At 40.9% G+C, this 22,047-nt stretch overlaps 2 protein-coding genes across 3 annotated transcripts in view; one reads left to right on the plus strand and one right to left on the minus strand.

Moving 5' to 3' along the window:
• The window catches only part of LOC131224839 (uncharacterized), a 47,113-nt gene extending 32,320 nt beyond the window's left edge, over positions 1-14,793 (plus strand). For both annotated transcript variants that reach the window (XM_058220253.1, XM_058220254.1), the window contains exons 8-11: positions 5,292-5,380; positions 7,995-8,054; positions 8,416-8,520; positions 14,310-14,793. In XM_058220253.1, the coding sequence (XP_058076236.1) occupies positions 5,292-5,380; positions 7,995-8,054; positions 8,416-8,520; positions 14,310-14,429 (374 nt within the window). In that variant the 3' untranslated portion in view covers positions 14,430-14,793. The remainder of the gene's footprint in view (positions 1-5,291; positions 5,381-7,994; positions 8,055-8,415; positions 8,521-14,309) is intronic.
• A 2,505-nt stretch (positions 14,794-17,298) lies between these two features.
• The window catches only part of LOC131225588 (probable serine/threonine-protein kinase At1g54610), a 28,617-nt gene continuing 23,868 nt past the window's right edge, over positions 17,299-22,047 (minus strand). The window contains exon 7 of the mRNA XM_058221139.1: positions 17,299-17,944. Coding sequence (XP_058077122.1) covers positions 17,603-17,944 — 342 coding nt within the window. The 3' untranslated portion in view covers positions 17,299-17,602. The remainder of the gene's footprint in view (positions 17,945-22,047) is intronic.

Consider the following 22,047-nt stretch of genomic DNA (forward strand, 5'->3'; position numbering starts at 1 on the left):
TTATTTTTATACCTAAGATCCATGTTCGAGTGGATTTTAACCTCAAATGGACGTGCAGCTAGGCTGTTTTTCACTCAGTTTCATCAAATCTAACTGGGTTTCTTGTTATTTTGGACGATTACTATTTGTTTGAGGTTTATCTCTTATTCCCTTGAAGGATTGAGTGAGAAAGAGTTGTTTGAATCAATCCTTCTTACTTGGAGTTTCCTATGGCTGACAAAGGGCCCTCATCTCTTGGCATGTGGTCTCTTGAATCCAACCCCCTGCAGATTACCTCTATTAAGTTGAATGGTGACAACTATCTTTAATGGGCGCAATCTGTAAAAGTGTTCTTTAGAGCCCGTGAGAAGTTGTCGTATATTTTGGATGATCCTCCAAGCTCTATAGATGCTACCTACAAGTCTTGGACAAAGGAGAATTATCAAGTTATTGTATGGTTGTTGAATAGTATGGATTCCTCGATTAACCACTCAATGATGTTTTTATCATCGGCTAAAAGCATTTGGGATACGCTTCATGATATGTTCTCAGAGTCTTGGCTAAAGGCATTTGAGATACACTTCAAGAAATTGGTCAGTTCTAACAAAACTCAAGATCATTAAAATATTACTATTCGACGCCTCGAGGCATGTGATATGAGTTAGACTTGTATTAGCCTCTTCCTTCCAAATGTAAAGAGGATCATGAACATGCCTATAAGCAATATGATGATACTCATATCATGCAGTTTCTAGCTGGGTTGTACTTCGATTATCTTCATGTTTGAGATTAGGTTGTTATGCAGTATCATCTCCCCCCATTGACGATAGTCTATGCCATGTGTCAGTGCGCTACTGTCTTTGCTCTTGCTTCTCATTCATTTGTGTCACCAGAGTGTTTGGCACGTCTTGCTTGCGATTAGTCCTCTCTTGGCCTTCGGGTACCATCCTTGAGTTCAGGGTGCATTTTTTGTTATGGTGGTCGTGGTAGAGGCCGCGAGGCAGATCGTAGTCGTGGCGGTCGTAATCTTCGTAGTCATGGTGGACGTGGACAAGAACGTGATGGTTCCCGCATTTGTTCGCATTGCGGTGGAACCAATCACACTATTGATTATTGCTGTTAGATCCATGGTTGTCCTCCATATGCCACTGCTTCTGTTGCATCCGTAATTGCTCCTAAGGGACAATCTTCCACCCCAACGGTTGAGCAGTCTACGTCACGTGAGTCATCATTTCTCGAGCTGCATATGATGCCCTTATGCGGCTTCACGTTCGTGATATTCTTAAGCCTTCTCACGCAGTTTCGGCCCAGTCAGGTACTGCTCTTCTTGGGTCATCCTCTCCTACCTCTTGGGTCATAGACTAGGGAGCTTCCTCCCATATGACTGGTAAGTCACAATTGTTTTCCTCTTATTCTCCTTCTTCCCACACTCAGTATGTCATAGTTGTAGATGGAACCCAAACTCCCTTCTCTGGGATTGGTTATATCCCTTTTTCTTCTTCCTTGTCTCTATCCTCAATCTTGCATGTGCCTCGTTTTCCATTAAACTTATTGTTTGTTAGCTCTCTTACTGAATCATTAAATTGTTCCATTACTTTCTTCCATTCTTATTGTTTGTTTCAGGACCTACAGATGAAGAGAGTGATTGGTGGGGGGGCATCAGCGAGGAGGCACTTATCTTCTCGATGATACACCCGTTGCCGCTTCTAGTACCATTTCTCTGGATCGAGAGTCCATTACACGGTGACACTGCCGCTTAGGCCACCCATCAATAGCTAGATTGAGAATTTTATTTTCCTCTTTATCTGTCACTAAACTGTTATGTTGTGATATTTGTGAATTATCTAAACATCATCGTGCTACGTTTCCTCCTAACTCTTCTGGGAGGAAATCTCAACCTTTTGTTTTAGTTCACTCGGATGTCCGGGGACCAGCTCCGGTTACCTCCACTTTTGGATTTAAATATTTTGTCACCTTTATTGATGATTATTCACTCATGACTTGGGTTTATCGTTTAAAATCTAAAAGTGAAGTGTTTGATGCGTTCAAAGTGTTTTATCATGAAGTGTATACTCAGTTTCAATGTTCCATCAGAACCCTACATTGTCTACTACTGCCTTTCTGTCCTTCTTAAAGGAACTTGTCTCGGACGTCGTGTGCTCGCACACCTCAACAAAATGGTATCGCAAAACGAAAGAATCGTCATCTTCTTGAAGTTGCCCGCACCATTCTTCTTGGTATGCACCTACCTAAACATTTTTGGGGTGATGCTCTTCTAACTGCTACTTTTCTTATTAATTGTATACCCTCACGTATCTTGTCTTACAAATCTTCATTTACTATACTGTATCCCTATGATAATCCATTTCCTCTACCACCTAAAGTTTTTTGTTGCACATGCTTTATTCAAATTTTGGATGGAAGTAATGATAAACTTAGCCCCAGGGCAATTAAATGTGTCTTCTTAGGATACACTCGGAGTCAGAAAGGGTATTATTGTTATGACCCATTGACTCATAAGAAATATGTCTCTGCCGATGTAACATTCTTTGAGGATATTTCTTTTCTCTCAGCTACAAGTCGAACCCTCTGTGAACCTCTTACAAGTCAGGGGGAGCATGACTCTTATCCTCTTCCTCTTTCCACTAGTGATCAGAAGGAAACTCCTCTCCCCTCTATTCAGCATCCCATTGGTGATTTGGGTGACCCTAAGCCTCTGAGGGTGTATCATCGTCGAGATAAATCTTCACACGCTCAGCCATCCACCATTCTGCTCACTTTGGATGTTGGCTCAGGTGACTCTCCTACCTCGAGTTTAGATCTCCCCATTGCCTTGCACAAAGGGTCATAATCTTGTACTCAACACCCTATTAGTAATTTCGTTTCACATGTCATTTTTCACCATCTTTTCAGTCGTTCGCAGCTTCCCTTTAATCACAAACTATTCCTCGGTCTCTCTCACATGCTTTTCAAAGTCCTAACTGGACGAAGGTGATGATAGAAGAAATGCCTGCTCTTGAGAAGAATCATACTTGGGATCGTGTGCCACTTCTTTTAGGGCATAAACTTGTTAGATGTCGATGGGTTTATATGATCAAGTTTCTTCTAGACGGCTCCATTGATCGCTATAAAGCCCCTCTTGTTGCTAAGGGTTACACATAGACTCATGATGTGGATTACTTCCAGACATTCTCTCCATTGGCTAAGCTGAATTCGATTCGCGTTATCATCTCCTTAGCCGTTAATTTATCATGGCCTTGGTTTCCACTTGATGTTAAGAATGCATTTATCCATGGGGACCTTGCAGAGTAAGTGTACATGCATTAACCTCTTTGCTTTGTTGCTTCCCACAACTCTGCGCTTGTATATAGGTTGGAGGGCTCTTTATGGACTCAAACAATCCCCACGTGCATGGTTCGAAAAATTTAATCAGGCTCTCTTGGAGTTCGGTTTTGTTCGTAGTCATGCCGCTCATTCTCTCTTTATATGTCATCGATCGACGGGCATCATGGTTCTCATTGTGTATGCGGTTGATATTGTTCTGTCCGGTAATGATTCTGTTAGAATATGGGAGGTCAAAGAATTTTTGAAGACCAAGTTTGAGATCAAGGATCTTTGTCCTCTTCGCTACTTCCTCGGAATTGAAGTTGGTCGCTCCTCATCCAGGTTGGTCTTGTCATAACGAAAATATGCGCTCGATCTTCTCATGAAGACCAGCATGTTAGGGTGTAAGCCCGCTACCAGCCCCATGGATACTTTGCAGAATCTTCGATCAGATGATGGTGCTCTCCTTTCTGATCCTGGGATGTATCGACGACTTGTAGGCCGGCTTTTTTACCTGACTATTACTCACCAGATCTCTCCTTTACGGTGAGCGTTGTTAGCCAATTCATGGAAGTCCCCATGCTTCCCATCTCACAGTTGTATACCGCATACTTCGGTATCTAAAATCAACCCCGAGTCTTGGCATCCGCTTTCAATTGTATGGTCATATTTATCTTTCTGGCTATTCCGATGCTGATTGTGCAAGTAGTACTTATGATCGCCGCTTTACATCTGGCTTCTGTACCTTCCTAGGTGGCAATCTTATAACATGGAATAGCAAGAAGCAACCGATTGTTGCCCGGTCCTCGGTTGAAGTAGAATATCGTGTTGTGGCTCATGCGACATGTGAGCTCGTGTGGCTTCTCAACCTTCTTGAAGAACTTGGCTATCCTCCTTCGGCTCATATTCCCCTTCATTGTGACAACCAAGTGGCCATCCATATTGTTCAACCCAGTTTTCCACGAGCGAACCAAGCGTATTGAGGTTGACTGTCACTTTATTCGGGAGAATCTAAGGAAATCATCACCCCTTTTGTTCGATCTGGGGATTATCTTGCTGATGTTCTTACAAAGTCCTTGAGTTGAGATGCTCTTCATTGTGTTCGTGACAAATTGGGCATGATCAATATCTATGCTCTAACTTGAGGGGGAGTTTAGAGAGTGTTAGTGTATAGTGTCTGTGGTTAGTGGCTCTTTTAATATAAGTGCATGTGCATACTTTCCTCTTCTCCTGCAGTGTACTATATGCTCTATTTTAATAAAACATTGTAGCCTAACACAAAACATTTCCCCAAACTCTCCTCTTTCTTCTTCTCCTCTCTCACTCTTCTGCTCTTTTGTGGATTGCCCTTCTGCTCTTCATGGATCCTAAGCACCATCTCCTAGTTTGGGGCATGACTTTAGATCAGGTAGTCATGGTAGGGATCAAGATGGCGACCGTGGTCGTGGTGGTCGTTTCCTCTATGATCATGGAGGACGTGGCCTGTTCTTAATAAAATGTTCCAATGTTCAAATTTTAAAAAAATAAAAAATAAGGAATCATTCCTGTGGTGGGCCTAGCTGATTTTTTCCTCCCGGGCCTGGGTTCAAGGATAGGACCCGATTGATGGGCAGGATGGATGTTACATATACAGCTTTGTGGGCCCATGTAGATTAGGTGTTTTACGCACCAGGTAAAACCGTGGTTATGGAGGATTCTGGTTCGTAACAGAGAGTCCGGAGAGGGAACGAAAGATTGTGGAGAGAGTTTTGGAGAGCCCATCTTTCATGCAAGCCTCTCCCAACATTTTTAGGAAAGTGTGCTCCATCTAGGCCATTAGTTTCTCTGTACGGTCAGGATACATGAAACATGCCTGAGCTACAGTTCGCAGGTGAGGACTATATATTTGTCTGCATGCGTGAATGCATGTGTGCGAACTTAAATTATCACCAAAATGCTTTGAAGCTTATTTAATTGTATCAGTGACATTCTAAAATTTACTTTTGCAGGAGATGCTGAGTCTATATGGAAAATTGAGAAGCTGAGATCAAATTCTTGGAAGCAACACTCTCTTGCAAGTGGGTTTTCTTGCGCTAAGGTTATCTTGCTTGTCTGCCTTAAACCTGCTCATGTTCAAATTCATTTTTCAGTTTTCAGTTTTCAGTTTTAATCACTTCTCTCTGTCTTACCTAGTTTTAGAGTATTGACAGGTTTAGGTTAACAATGGAGAATTTTGTTGGGGAAAATAATACAAAAGAGCTATTAGAATCATAATGAGGCAGAGCACCATTCATTTTTTTTCCATGTCACATCTTAAAAACACTTTTCAGGGAAAAATAAAATAAAAAAGGACGAGTTTTTTTTTTTTTTTTTAAAGTGATTTTAGATGCCACCTGCCTCTCTGATTGTTGCTCTACCTTATCATAGTTCAATTGGCTCTACTTTATCATTTTTCTTTATGAAATTGCCTGTCTTTTGTGCTTGGTGCCTTCACTTTAGTCACTAAAGTGAAGGCAAATCAATAGTGCTTCCATTTACACTGTTACCGTTAGGGCCCGTTTGGTTAGCTGTAAATGCATGACATGTAAACAGTGGAAAATGAGTAATGATGACTTACTTCGGTATTTCCATCCAGTAAAAACCCGTAGGGATAGATTTTTAATAGACTCCGATTGCGTCACGTAAACTCTTTGGGCCCCACCATGATGTTTGTGTTTTATCCACTCCGTCCATTCATTTTGTTTGGTCATTTTAGGGCATGAACCCATAAATGAGGCAAATCCAAAACTTGTGTAGCCCTCAAGAAGTTTTCAATGGTAGGCGTTCAATCCCCACTGTTTTCTGTGGTGTGGTCCACTTGAGCTTTGGATCTGCCTCATCTTTGAGCTCATGCCCTAAAATGATCTGAAAAAAGAACGGATGGCATGCATATAACGCATATATCATGGTGGGGCCCACCTGTTACGAGGTTGAGTTTTGACCGATTTTCAAGGTGGAATTACGACTCTGTTGCAAACAGCGAACACTTGTCATTTGACGTGCATTTGATTTAGGGTTCAACTATTTGAGCTTGAAAAAAGGCGGGCACTCCAATGGTAGTTTGACACTTGAAAGCAAGAAGTCTTTAGATACCGGTGGATTCTACTCCCGACTTAGGGATTCATATTTTATGTAGGAGCTACTATAGCTTGGAAAACGGCACCTCCTTTGTGATGTAGTTGCTTTTGTAATGAAGTTGCCCCATTGATGACAATTTCAATGGGTTCAAGTGCTACAGTGCTAATGCTGTGAATTTGGGGTCAGTCTCTTGACAAGCCGGAACTTCTTTTTTTTAACACGCACACCCACACTACATGGGCACCCGATCCCATGATCTCAGTGTTGAAACAGAATCTGTCTACCACCAATCTGTCTACCACCGACAAGCCGCAACTTGGCACCTGTAAACTTGGGATCTTGTCTTTGACAATTATGCCGTGATTCATCATCGTCGTTATCATAGCATTGTCCCAGCTATTTCTGGTAGGCTTTATGAATCCTGTCAAAACAGGATTTCTTATGATTGCTTGGTGAAAGTTCAACAATCGACTGCCCACCTGACATCAATCGTCTACTCAGGCTGGGGACCGGATAGCGGAATTGCTACCAGGTAGACCTGAATTTTTTTCTTGTTACATGCAAAGAAAATCAAGTTACATTGTGATTTTTGGTCTAGCATCTTGAAAGATTTTGAATCTTTTTTTTTTTTTCTTTTTTATTTTGAAAGGATGAGTGAATATTGTAACCATTGAACCATTGATCATGGTTTATTTCTTTGCACTCTTTTTCCAGGGACAATCAAGTAATTACGAAGATGAAATCAGTTTCAGTAGTGTCTCACAACTGAATATAGATATTCCTATTATATTGATTCATGCAAATGATATTCTAAATGGTAACCCTCCCATAAAGATAGTGGATTGAATTTCACTAAATAATGTTGTATCATGTCATAAGAGATTACCTAAGTCAGTAAATGGTAATCATCTTAAGAAGTTGATGTGTATGTTATCCATTATGTAAATATATATATATTTTAGGAAGTTCTAGCGGCACCCACTCAAACTGCTAAGTACACCCATCCTTTCAGATTTTGGTTATACAATAATAAAAAGATAGTAACCTGTTGTATAATGAATTGTTGAAAGGATGGGGGTATTTCTCTGTCAAAGTGGGTGTAGATAGTGGTTCTTATATTTTAGTAAAATGTTTATAAGAAGTTCACGAAGATCGCACGCATGTGGTGGAACCTTGCCCATCCACACACAAGCACGTGCCATTATGGCCATGTGAGCAAGATGCAATCTTCACAGCAGGTGGCCATTGGGCACACCGTTCTTCCAGCCTAAGGCTATTTCACTCAGGTGAGCCATAGTGTAGAAAACAAATGGATGGCTAGTTTTAACTGCCTGTCTGTTTGTACATTGTGACCCACCTGAAGAGTGTAGATGGCCCGATTTTTTAGCCAGAGGATCTAAACATTGTGGCCTACCTAATGGAAAGCTTGGATCTTGCACGCGTTCCATACTGGCATTGTGTGAATCTGATCATCATTCAAGATCAGATGACGTTGTTAGGATTGCATCACATCTTACATTGATAGTGCATCAGTGGTCAGCTTCCAAAGACTTGTATTTCGTGTTCCTTTTTATTTATTTATTTATTTGTTGCAGGGATATCTACTGGAACATAAACCTGAGAATGCTGCTACCATCATTCACATGCTCAACCAGGTGAATATTGTTTTGTACTTGCGTTCATATTATGTGTGAAAATTACTGATATTATTCTTATTTTTTTTCATAATAAATAACTTCTAACTGTAATTGTAAATCAGTTTAGGGTCTTGATAACCCTGATAACTAGGGGATGAAACATCATGTTCAACACCCATGTAGCACATGTTGACATAACCATGAGGGAAAATTTTTGTTTATATATATGTTGTTCATATATTTGTAGTTATCTGGATACACTTCTTATTTCTTATGCTTTTATGAACAAAACAGAATCATAAATCCATAATAACTTGTTATCATTTTAGATATTGAATGATTAGTTGATATCTTTTGAATTACTATGTTTGTGCCACAGACTCTTCCTGACTGGAAAAAGAAACACATTGCAGCTGAGCTTCAGAGGTTGGGGAGTGAGTGGCCTTTGGAGGTGATAAAGAAGCAAAAGAAAGAAAACAGGAAGGTAACTTTTAGCAGATGTGATGTGATTATGAAATTTCTGTTGTAAAAAGGATATAGTAACGTGCTACTTGGTGTGAATCAGTATTAGCGAGTTGCTGAGTTGACACAGAATTTGGCCAATTCAACTCATTATAATTTACGGACTACATTTTGTAGAACGTATTATGTTTATTTCATTGAGAATGACGGGAATATATAGAAGGGAAATGGTACTGAGGTCAACCTCATGGTTGAGCTGTGTAGGCCCCACCGTGATGTGTGTCGAACATCAACCCCATCAGTCAGATGCATCATTCCATGGTGGCCCATGGGCTTAAAAATCAAGTCAATCTATGACTTGGGTGGGCCACACCACATATAACAGTTGAGAGGGGTTACCCTCCCATTAAAACATCATTAATCATTTATTAGGCCCACCTAGTTGTGGTTCACAAATCCAGACCATCCATTGTGTGTGTCCCAATTGGATGAGGGGTCAAACCAAGTTTCAGCCGCATCCAAAACTCAGGTGGGCCCCATCAAGTACTTTTATAAGTTTTAGGCATGTCTTCACATGGTTTAGATGGTATGACCCACATGAGTTCCGTATACGGCTGATTTTTGGGATATCCCCTAACCTAAAGGGGACCCATCAAATGCATGGTGTTGATGTTCGACACACATCAAGGTGGGGCCCACACAGCTCGACCTCATGGGAAGTTCCCATGAGGTCGAACTCATAGTACCATTTACCTATATAGAAAATGTGGAAGATCTATAGGAGATATTAATAGATATACATAAATCCATCATCATAGCTAATGCAAACCGCTAAATGGGATGCAAATAGATCAAAGAAAAGAAGAAAGAGATTGTGGGAAAGAATCCAACAATCTTCTAGCCGAATAATAAAGACCGCGAAAACCCCTCTCCAAATCCTCCACCAAATAAAGAAACAACAAAACAAAGAAGTTTTATTCAAATTATCATGGTAATGCATTACATGTCCATAACATAGCTTTATATAGCTTAAACCAAGTAAAGAAGCCCCAATAACAAAAAATGATCAAAATGCCCCTGAATCCCGTTAATCCCGTTACTACCACATGGGCCTTGTTTGAAGGGGCCATAACTCAAATGGAATCAAAATTGCATGATCTTAACCTCGTTTGAAAGCTAACTCAATGGACTATCAAACAGGACCAAACTCATATCATTCGGACATCGTTTGGTGCCTCAAACATGGCCCACCAAAAAAATGTGACAAAAATACAAAAAGAAAAGGATTATTATTAAAAACTTAATCAAACCTTGATAACTAAATAAAACGAATCCTAGAAATATAATGATTGTCCATTGATCCTCTCAACCTCACAATGTAATCTAACTATTGATCCTATCAAATTGATCATTAAATCACGGATTTGGTCCAAATCATCAATAAAAACAATTGAAATGGTTGGATTCTTAAATTCTTCATTAATCAGCTTGTGTGGCCATTTTCTTGCATCATTCCCACTCGGCTCCAAAAGAGCTTGTCATTGAGTTTAAATTGGTGTTCATTCTCTTGCAAAGATCATCGTTTATAGCTCGTCTTCTTCGACTTCACTGGCAATTGATGGTGGAGACCTACACGGCTTTCGGAACACTTGTTTGAAATTTAAAAACTCAGCCAGCTTAGGCTATTTGATCAGTTGTGTTAACATTCCCACATTTAGGCAAAAATTCAGCGGGCCTTGGTGCATAAGGGGAGACTTCAACACAACGCGATTCGCGAGGACAAATCGAAAGGGGGTCCTATCTCTGCTGCCAAGCGGACTTTCTCCAGCTGGATTGACGATCATGCATTGGTGGATCTTCCATTGATAGGGTCCAGATTCACCTAGTCAAACAAACGGACGAACCTGATTCTTGTGAGGTTAGACAGATTCTTAGTCTCGTCAGATTGGATTGAAGCCTTCCCTTCGGTCTCTCAATCCCTTCTCCCGAGACCTACATTTGATCACAGTCCACTCATCCTTTCAGTTGATGAGGAAAACTGGGCCCCAAAACCTTTCAAGTTTGATACTTCTTGGCTGAAGATAGAAGGTTTTAAACAACAAATCCAAGATTGGTGGTCAGAATTCAAAGTAGAAGGCTATGCGGGATTCAAACTGTGCAGAAAATTGAGACTTATGAAAACAAAATTAAAGGAGTGGAAAGCAGTTGAGCTCTGAAAGAGGGAGTTGGAAACGAGCGACATTCTCGACGAATTGTAGTCAATAGACTCCATAGTTGAAGAAGAGCAGAAGTCATCAGACCAGTGGGCTAGAATACAGCTAATCCAAAACTATTCTGCCAGGGTTCTCAAAGATGAAATCTCATGGAGGGAAAAATCAAGGAGCAAATGGATAAAAGAGAGATAAAAATAAGAGATTCTTTCACTCTATAGCTTCTGCTCGTGCTAGAAACAATTAAATCATCAGCCTAGTGATGGACGAGGTTCGTACAGAGGACAAAAATAGAATAGCAGAAGAAACAATTCGCTATTTCAGAAGTCTGTTTCGAGAAGAAGGGTGGTCTAGACCCAAGTTTGACAGTCTCCAGTTCAAACGTATTTATGTTGAGGAAGTCAAGTTCCTCGAATCGACATTCTCGTTAGAAGTAGTAAAAGGAGCGTTAGATGCTTTGGATGGAGACAAGGCTCCTGGTCCAGATGGTTTTCCAATAAGTTTTTTCCAAACTTTCTGGGAAGTTTTGAAGGGAGATGTCATGGACTTCATCGCTGAATTTCATGACAGAGGTCGTTTATCAAAAGAACTGGGAACCTCTTTCATTGCGCTTATTCCAAAATGTTCGGGAGCAGAATCCTTGATAGACTATAGACCGATCAACCTTCTAGGTGGCCTTTATAAGATTCTGGCTAAAGTTTTGGCAGCCTGCCTAAAAGGGGTGTTAGGAAAATTCATCTCCAACAACCAAAGCGCATTCATTCCAGGAAGACAAATCATAGATAGTGCCCTCATAGCGTTCGAATGTCTGGATTCGAGAAATAGATCTGGTTCCAAGGGTCTTCTGTGCAAGCTTAACCTCGAAAAAGCTTACGAACACGTAGATTGGACTTTCCTCAAATACATGTTGGGCCGAATGGGTTTCGAAGACAAGTGGATAGGATGGATGGGGGAATGTGTTCAGTCTGCTTTCTTCTCGGTCTTACTCAATGGATCCCCAAAAGGTTTCTTTCGTGGCTCAAGAGGTTTGCGTCATGGTGACCCGCTATCCCATTTCTATTCTTAATAGTCAGCGAGGCGTTATCCAGAATGCTGAGAAAGGGTCAAGAAGAAGGCATTATCAATGGCTTTAAGGTGAAAGGAATGGATAACTCGATATCCCACATCCAGCTCGCTAATGACACACTTATATTTTGTGAAGCAGAGCAAGGTAAAGTCAGCAATTTGCGAACAATAGTTCGATGTTTCGAGGTAGTTTCGGGTCTCAAAGTCAATCTAGCAAAATCCAAGATGTTTGGCGTTGACATGAAGGATGAAGAAACTCAAAGCTATGCTGACAATTTCGACTGTCCGATGGGAAATTTACCAACAACGTTTGTCAGCCTTCTTCTATGTATAGGAAAACCTCCAAAGTGCTTATGGGACAGTTATCGAAAGGTTTGAGAAATACCTGGCCAGATGAAAATGCAGATATTTATCACTGGAGGGTCATCTTACTTTGATTAAATCAACCCTGTCTAATTTGCCACTGTATTTCATGTCCTTATTCAAATGCCCGGTGTCGATTTTGGTAACTCTTGATAGACTAAGAAGAGATTTTTTGTGGCATGGAAAGGAGGACAAGAAATTCCATTTGGTCGAATGGAAGGAGGTGTGTAAGCAAGTGCAAGAAGGTGGCGCAGGGGTCAGAGATCTAAAAACCATGAACAGGGCCCTTCTGGGCAAATGGACTTGGAGACGGGGAACAGAAAGTGGGACGTTGTGGAACTCGCTTATTAAAAGCAAGTACGGCAGCTCAGAGGGAGGTTGGTGGACAAAGGAATCCTCTGTTTACAAAGCCTCAGCTCTCTGGAGAGGTATTCTATCTTTAAGAGGGAGGTCTTAAAAGGTTTTGGCATTACTATAGGAAAAGGCAACAACACCAGCTTCTGGGAAGATATATGGGTGGGGGATTCATCTTTAAAAGAAGACTTCCCGAATATGTATCGCCTTGCCTCGGACCTATCCATTCTGGTGGCTGACTGCTATGCTAAAATTGGGGATGAAACTGTTTGGAATCCCACTTGCGGAAGAAAGCTTCATCAGTTGTAAGCCTGACCAGATGAGTGAAGACAGGCTAGTATGGAGAATTTGCGGCTCTTCAACGTCGCATCATCAGTTGTAAGCCTGACCAGATGAGTGAAGACAGGCTAGTATGGAGAATTTGCGGCTCTTCAACGTCGCATCATCAGTTGTAAGCCTGACCAGATGAGTGAAGACAGGCTAGTTTGGAGAATCGACAGCTCAGTTTCTTTCTCGGTTAAATCTCTATATAATTTAATAGACAGGAACATTTCAACTGCAGAAAAGGCTATGACAGGCCAAGTGTGGAAATTAAAAGTCCCTCCAAAGATTGTGGTATTCGGCTGGTTAGTTGGAAAGAAGAAAGTGTTGACCGTAGATAACTTGAGGAAAAGGGGTATGATAATTACAAACATTTGTCTCTGTTGCATAGCTGATGAAGAATCGGTGGACCACCTATTCATTCATTGTTCCTTTACTAACCAGGTGTGGACAGCTATTCTAAACTCCTTCAATATTCCCTGGTGCTTTCCAAATTCTTCTGATCGTCTGCTAAAAGCTTGGCATGGGCCAAAGTTAGGAAAACAAAGAACTACGGTTTGGAGAATGAGCCTATTGGCTGTTTGGTGGTCGGTGTGGGAAGAAAGGAATGGGAGATGTTTCAACGGAACATCGAACTCGGTGGGATCAACAGTCCAGAAAGTCCAGCAGTATTTAGCCGAGTGGGCCTCTAATTTTGTAAACTTAAAGGGTTGTAATATGCTTCGTATTGGTGGTTAATCCTTTCACTATCTCAATGGGAGGACCCTCTTTTCTTGTACTCCATTTTAATTATCAATATAGTTATCGTTCTCTCTCAAAAAAAAACAAAGGCCCGGCTCGGGCTTGCCAAAATCAAAATTTTGAATAGGCCCAGACCGACGGCCCAGCCCGAAACTGTTCAGAATCTGGGACAAGCCCAACCCCAGGCCCAGCCTGTTGACAGCCCTACCCACATTTATTCTTAAAGAAGGAAAAAAAAAAATCCCAATTTGGGAGGTTCTCTTCACAGTTTGCATTCTTGTCACCCGTCTCCAATTCTGTTACTAGAGCAATCTCTTCTTTCAGAAGTAATGATTGAACTAATTTCTTTTTCGTTCAGCAAGAACAAAATCAATTCTAAACATATATAGTATCTCACTTGTTGAATGCCAGATGATATTAAAAGCTATTCTATGTTTCTCATCTTTAAAAAGAGGGGTTCTTGTTCTCATTCCTCTTTTTGCTCACCTTGTTTGCACAAGTATTGTTATACTTGATGCAGTTTCCACCATCCATACTGGCAGTGTGGATGGTGGAAACTGCATCAAGTACACATCCATTTCCTGCCAACTTTTTTTTTATTTTGGCCCCAAATCAAGATTCTATGCATTTTAGGTCTGACCTGAAATGCGTTGAATTTTCCCTCCCCCACATCCAAATGCACCCTAAACTAAGTTGTTGCTTCCTTCTGTCATTTTGTCTTCTATATTATTATATTTCTTTCTACTATTGCAAACAGGCACTGGCCAAGGCCTTGAGAAGTGACGTCACTACCATGGTTGAGTCACTTTTGAGCATGGGTTTGGAGGTGACGATGAGTCTGAAAGATCTAATTAGGGAAGAAGATATTACATGCTGAGAATCAGGCAACTTCAAGCTGAAATCCTTACTATGGTGGTTACAAACCTTCATTTCTGGAACAGCTTCGATTGGAGCTCAAAGAAGGTCATCATCCAAGATACACATCATGCCTTTTACTTGCAATTGCTGCTTCGGGAATTCCTTTATCTTAGTAAATAAACGCAGAGTCGGAGCCGCAGGCATTCTTGGTTAACGAAAATGTGATCATTGCTGTAATATTTCTATTTGGCATACCTTAATTCACTTATACTATTGTTAATGGTATCTTATCCCTGTGATGTTAATGTCCTTTGGAGCTTCACAGGAGTCAAATCCAGTTTTCTGTTAAGAAAAGCTCAGTCAAGCACTCATGTTAACCATTCTGTGGATGCTTTCAAAATTGGAGTCATACGCCCTTTAGTATCACCTGCACCTTAATTCATTTCTCCTATAGTTAATGGTGCCTTATCCCTGTGATGTTAATGTCCTTTGGAGCATCACAGGAGTCGATACCAGTTTTCTAATAAGAAAAGCTCAAGCGAGCACTCATGTTGGAAACTTCCTTGGAGTCATACGCCCACCAGGGCACCAGACATATGAGACCTGGACCGCCCATCGTGCAGCCCCACTTGGATGTTTTAGTATCTAATTTTTTTTCATACATGCGCAGCCCACCCAATGACTGGGCTGCCTGGCTCTTGCACCCTCACACAGGTGAGGCCTGCTTTATGAACAACGGTTTCTCAAATGAGTCACCTGCAAGCAGGGCTCAACGGATACCAAAGTGAACAAGTGGTTAAATTAGGAATGGGAAGCCCATGTGAAATTGTTTTCCCCCGTTTTATTCCCTCTTTTTTTTTCTGTGATCGATGACATCTGAGGGTTTCCAGAATCTTGTTTCTCTGTTGGAAATATCAAAAGGTGCCAGATGAATGACAGATTTAAGCAACTTGAAGGGCTGCTAGATCACAGAGGTTTTGCTTTTGTCAATTTCAGATTGCTAGAGGCTGACGAAGCCATTAAAGCCCAGGAATTTAACTTATCGTTGGAAGCTTGGCGACAGTCCTGCTGGCTCTCTATGGTCAATGAAGGGGGTGCAACTAGGGCGGGTTAGTTTGGTGGAGGTCAACCCAATCTCCAGAGGACCAACCCGAACCAAAATCCTCTACCTGACCCAAATACATGTGATTATGCCTAGCCTGAACTAACCCAACCCGATTTCCAATTGGGTTGCATTTTCCACCCCTCAACCAATACCTACCCTAACTTGGGCCTGAGTCAATCAGATTCAGTACTTGCAACCCAAGTTGTAGTGCAACGTCAATGCAGCCACAAATCAAGAGGCAAAGGAGCTGTGGTTTATTTCATCCTCAGGAAGGATCAAATGCAGACGACTCCCAAGATGCAACCATAATGAGAACAAGTTATTATGGTAGGGAATGGGCAATGCGCGTTTCTTTAATTTTGTGGCTACTTCTGAGTTTGACCGAAATAAGATTCTGCCCTCTTTTTGGAGCATATGGACAGGCTCGTTTATGTGGTTCTTCCTCAGTGAAGGATTCTGAGACACCTTGTGGTTTCACATTTGTTAAAAGTTGGCCGTGTATGGCTCAGTCCATGAGAAAAATAACGACTCCGAATCAAACTAAAATAAATAGGTCTTTTTTATTTATTTTTGTGTAATTGGTGGATTTGATTTTCCATATCCGAAGGACCATGAAATGACACTCGTTGCTTACCCCATGTACTGACCTCAAGTCACCTATTTAAGGTTGCTGTTATGGTCTTGCCCTCAAAAATCTGAAGAGTCGGTGCATGAACATGACATGGATTTTCACACGTTTAAACATTTGCAAGGATCGTCTTCATTTTAATAGACTTTTAGAGGACACTTGGATATCTCTTGAAGATGAATTTCGCAGGCAACATTTACACAACACCCTTTTCTTTTATGCACGAATACTCCTTTTTCCCGCTTTCATCTGGTATCAGAATAGAAGAGGAAAAGAAAAAGGAGAAAAAAACCTAGTAGAAGAAAGCGGGTCTGTATCAGAGGAGGAATCATATGATCCTATGGGAAGAGGGTGCTTCTAGTTTGTAAAAGTAGGGGCCATTATTAGTCTGTCAGGTTCCACCTGGATAGACCATCCCCCAAAAATCTCCACAATAGGGTCTTCTTTAGTGCACCACAAATAGATAGTCAAAAAGAAAAAGATAAAAGAAAAGAATAGAAAAAGAAACAGCTTTCCCCATTCAACTGAAAAATGGCCATTGTCAGCTAGCATCTTTCCAATCTAGGAGGATCCATAGTGGCACAAACATAAATAAATGGTCTGGATCACTGAACCATGTGGGCTGCTCTTGTACGCACTTGTAACCCGATTATCCTTTGAACTCTCTTCAGGTGGAGGATCATCAATTTCCTCATGCACCCAGAAAGGGTGGGTGGGTGTAAATATGAAATTCCTTAGCCTTTTCTTCTTAAGGTGGAAGTACCAAAAAAAGAAGGGACAACGGACATTTCAAACCAGATTCTTCAGAAACTGAAAATGGCATGTAATCATCACTCAAAACATAAGTTGATTTCGTTTGAACCATCATCTCAAGGTCACAGAAGAGTACAATCTACCTCAACCTCAATCCAAAATCTGCAAGTGGCCAATGAAATTACGAACTAGATGATCCAAAACAAAAAGTTGCAAACACATCACAACACACTGAAGACAACCCTTAAAACTCTGCTCTGTAGCTTTAATTTCAATCATTGGAAGAATCAACAGACGTTGTCACACACTCATTAATTAGCCTTTTCAGCAAACAATCAGTACCAAAACAGGATTAAAGAGGGATGATAACAAGACAAAAGTTCAGGAAAAACACAAATGTCATACAAGATAGTAATCGTGATAAAGATTTATTAGATTTCACTAACCTAGCCAGCATTCAGTTTTCAACATGGGGAAAAATAATCAAAATATACATTAAGGGAGCAACTTCTGCAGCCTATAAATAGGGCAGCAGCCATAATATAAAAAAAAAAAAAAAATTAAAGACAAACAAAATGGAATAAAAATAAGAGAGACTTCACCTCACCATACACTTTTATGTTCCAGGCCGACATAAAAACACCGTGTAAAACAGCAAGGACACCAAGTCCCGCATGTGTGAGCAGAGTGTTTACAGAATGCTTTCTCACCCTTTGACCCGGAGACTGCCCTTGTCTTTCTGATTTTCCTTCATTAGTGAACCATTAGGGGGCCTTGATGGGTGACCTGGCAAATGGGCATCACCAGCAGTATGTTTCTTTCGCCTTGGATGGCCGACAGCCGCTGGTTCCACCAACGGGCCAGACCATGTTGACACTTGTCCTTTTTGGTACACGAATGTGGAGCTGAATGGAACATCTGGTGGGTCAAACGGGGGATCCATGTGGTGTGAAGAACCCAAGGGGAATCCAAGTGCTCCATCCTGGTGTGGAGGAGGAAACTTCTCGCTTTTGCTCTTCGCATTTGCATGTGTAATTAGACGCCGCCTCTGATAAGGGAAAATAGATATTTGCATGAGAAAGAGCATGCATTAAGAACGACAACCACAAAGAGTAATACAAGGAACACAATCCTGTGCACATCACTGACTGAAACCTTTCAAAAGCATATCATGATTAAGAACACACAACAATCAATTACCAAGTCCTAGATTAATCAGACAAGCAGTTTTCTAGTCAAGAAAATGAGCTTGCATTGATTTGGTAAATGAAGATCCGCAATGATTTTATAGCAAGGGTTTGAGCCCCTAGCTCAATGGCAGATAGCATGTGTTTCAATATTAAGGTCTTGGGTTCAATTCCAACTTACCTAACAAAAACATGATCTCATGACAAGGCCTACTTACAGGCAAACTGTAAAAGCCTTGAGCATAAGGCACTATGTTGTACACAAAATATCAGCGGATGGCCTTTATTTCTTTAACTTGGCATCTATTCATGATATGATGGAGCCTCCTCTCATTGATTTGCTTCAATACATTTTTTTCCAAAATCACTGTTGATACTTTATCATCAAGCACTGTTAAATGTGATTAACCAGGATCCCTAAGGGGGTGTTTGTTTTTTTAATTCAAATAGTAAATACCTAGGAAACATGTAATAACTATTTCCCTATGTAATTCCAACACTACTCCCAATGCAGATGTTGATGGTTTTGCTTTTTGAACCCTAAAATCGAGGGGTGTGAATTTCATGTGGGGCCCACTGTGATGTATTTGGCTTATCCATGCCGTCCATCTTTCTGCTAGATGGTTTTCGGTCATGAGCCAAAAAAAAATGAGGCAGATCCAAAGCATAAGTGGGCCACACCACAAGAAACAGTCAGAATTGAACACCTATCATTAAAAACTTCTTGGGGGCCCCAGAAGTTTTGGATCAAGCTGATATTTGTGTTTTCCCCTTCTCCATGGCTGTGTAACCTTATGAACGGGTTAGATGACAAATAAACAATCTTGTGGGCCTTAGGAAGAAAAAAACCTTTCAATGGTGGAAGTTTTAGGGCCACTGTTTCTTGTGATGTGGGCCACTTGAGCTTTGGATCTGCCTCATTTTTGGGCTCATGCCCTAAAATGTTCCGGTCATACAGATGGATGGCGTGGATATGTCACATACATCATGGTAGGGCCCACGAATTTAAGTCAGCCACTTCTAGACTGGTTTTCAAGGTTGAAATACTCATGTATTTTCAAACAGGTATAATGAGTAATAATGACCTATTTCCTAAGTATTTATCAGGGAAATGAAAAATCAAACAGCCCCTAAGTTGCAAGTTGTAACTAAGAATACATTTTGATGTGCCTGAAAATTTTGGGTAGCACTAATACCACACTGAAAGGATTCAGATCCATTCTGCAAGTAATTTTGGACGGCATGACTTTTGCCAAATGAGATACTATACAATGCTCAGTCTGAATATTTGTACAGTAATTTTCAGGCTTTCAGTTTGTACAAAGTGGACCCACAGTCCAGTGATCCAAACTGTTGATACTATGGACCCTATTATGAATGCCTGACGCACAAAAAAATCTCAGTTGGGAAAACCCTTCTTTATTATTTCAATCCTAACCCTTCAATAGGTGTCCCAACTTTCTTTTTTCCAAGTAGCAGTTTTTGTGTGGTTGGCATGCCATAGAGAATTCTTAAGATTGACAACCTGCAGAGAAGGGCCATGATTCTTCCCAATATATGTTTGTTGTGTATGGGTAATGAGGAATCGATTGACCACCTCTTCATTCATTGCCTCTTTGCTGGAAAGGTGTGGAGTCATTTCCTATCTTTGTTTCAGACGGATTGCCTTGCCTAATGACACAAATAGCCTTAGAAAAGCCCTTTGGCAACCATTGATCAAGATGGAAAAGACTGTGATACAAGAACGGATCCAACTCCATTTGAGGCCACATCCTAGCCTCTTGAGCATATAGTCTAAAAATTCCCAGTCCTCATGATCCAGGCCTTTTCTATATCAAACTTGCAAACTAACCTGCTCTTCCCATCCCTATGTCTGGAGTCGACACATTTGTGAGCAATGAGGGCGCTATCGCTAACTGCTCGCAACAAAGGCACTTTGGTTCTCCGAGATGATTTGAGATAGAACTCTCCTAAAACTTAGAGCAAGGACTTTGGCTAGGGTTTTGTATAGACTCTCAATTAGACTTGTAGGTCTAAAAATTTTCAACATTTCTACCTCTTCAATCTTTAGCGATAAGGGCAATAAAAGTCGCTCCAAGGTCATTTGAGAGGCGGCTTCTCTCGTAGAACTCGGATAAAATCCATCACATCTCTGTCAACAATATTTAAAAAGGAAAAAGAAAAGAAGAAGAAAGATTAGCAAACTCTACTAAATTTACAAAAGATGAGACCAAACCACTGACACAAAGGAGACGAAACCACCGATCCGCCACAAGTAGAATAAGAACGATCCGCAGGAATGAACTTGTCCAAGAAAATGTTGGCCAGTCTACAGAAGAGCTCTTGCAGTGACTAGTCTCCGCACCAAATGTCCACCCAAAATCAAATGTGATTTCCCTTTCTGATCAAGAAGGCAATCCCTCTACAAAACATTTGTTTGGCAATCCCTCTCCTTCCAAACATTAGAAGCATGATAAAGATGATTTTTTTAATATTCCATTCACCCGTCTGAGGGCCATACTTGGAAACTAAAAGCTCGCTCCATAATTTACTCGTTTCATATCCGAACCTCTAATGCTGCTTTCTAAGAAACGCTAAATTCATAAGAGCCAAATTCTTCAAACCAGCTCCACCCTCATTTAGTGGCTTGCAAACCTCTTCCCATCTAAGCCAAATTAAACTTCCTTTTTTCCTCTGCTCCTTTCCATAAGAAATCACTACTCAACTTTTCTAGTCCATCCAACACTAACTTTTGGGCATTTGAAAATAGAAATAAAGATAAACTTGCATACTAGGGAATTGTTTTTATAATAGTTTAACTGACCTCCCATCGAAAGGTATCGACACTTCTTATCCCATGAGTGCTTAACCGGCTCTCATGCAAAGAGGCAACCCAAGATGTGGAGGGAAAGGCTCCTTCTTTTGCACCCAAAAACATTTGCCAAACATGATAATTCTTCAAGACCCACATGATTTCCCAACATTTCACTTATGGAGATATTGACATTTAAACCCGAAACCGCTTCTAAGCAAACCCCAATTTTCCAAAGGTTATCTACTGAAGTCATGTCCACGCTGCAAAACAGAATCATGTCATCCACATATTAAAGATGAATAACTTGGATCCTCGCATCCGACACTTCGAAACCAGAGATTACGCCATTTTCCTCTGCTTTGTGAAGCATCATACTCAGCACCTTCCCTACCACAACAAAGCCATACGAAGATAAAGGATCACCTTGCCCAACGCCATGAGTAGCCTTAGAAAAGCCTTTTCACAATCCGTTGATCAAGATGGAAAAGACAGTGATACAAGATTGGATCCAACCCCTCCATTTGAGGCCACATCCTAGCCTCTCAAGCATATAGTTGAAAAATTCCCAGCCCACATGATCCTAAGCCTTTTTCAATATCGAGCTTGCAAACTAACCCACTCTTCCCATCCCTATGTCTGGAGTCGACACATTCATGAGCAATGGGGCTGTTATCTAGAATATGCCTGCTCGCAACAAAGGCTCTTTGGTTCTCCAAGATGATATAAGATGAAACTCTCCGAAATATTAAAGCAAGGGCTTTGACTAGGATTTGGTACAGATTCCCAATTAGACTTATATAGGTCTAAAATATTTCAACATTTCTACCTCTTCAATCTTAGGGATAAGGGTAATAAACATTGCTCCAAGGTCGTTTGAGAGGCGGCTTCTCTCATAGATTTCTAAGATAAAACCCATCACATCTCTGTCAACTGTCAACCAGAATTCCTGAAAGAAGAACATCGCGTAACCATCGGGACCTAGAGCCTTATCTCCACACATCAAGTATACTTCTAATATCGGCTTCCCAAGAGAATTTTCTTCCTCAATAGATAAGTGAGGGAATTCCAAGTTATCCAAATGCGACCTCCTCCATTGATCACAAGATAACAAATTTTATAAAAGTGGACAATGGAGTTGCAAGTTTGCCT

Source organism: Magnolia sinica, chromosome 14 (genome assembly GCF_029962835.1).
Source record: "Magnolia sinica isolate HGM2019 chromosome 14, MsV1, whole genome shotgun sequence".
In the NCBI taxonomy this organism is placed as follows: domain Eukaryota; kingdom Viridiplantae; phylum Streptophyta; class Magnoliopsida; order Magnoliales; family Magnoliaceae; genus Magnolia; species Magnolia sinica.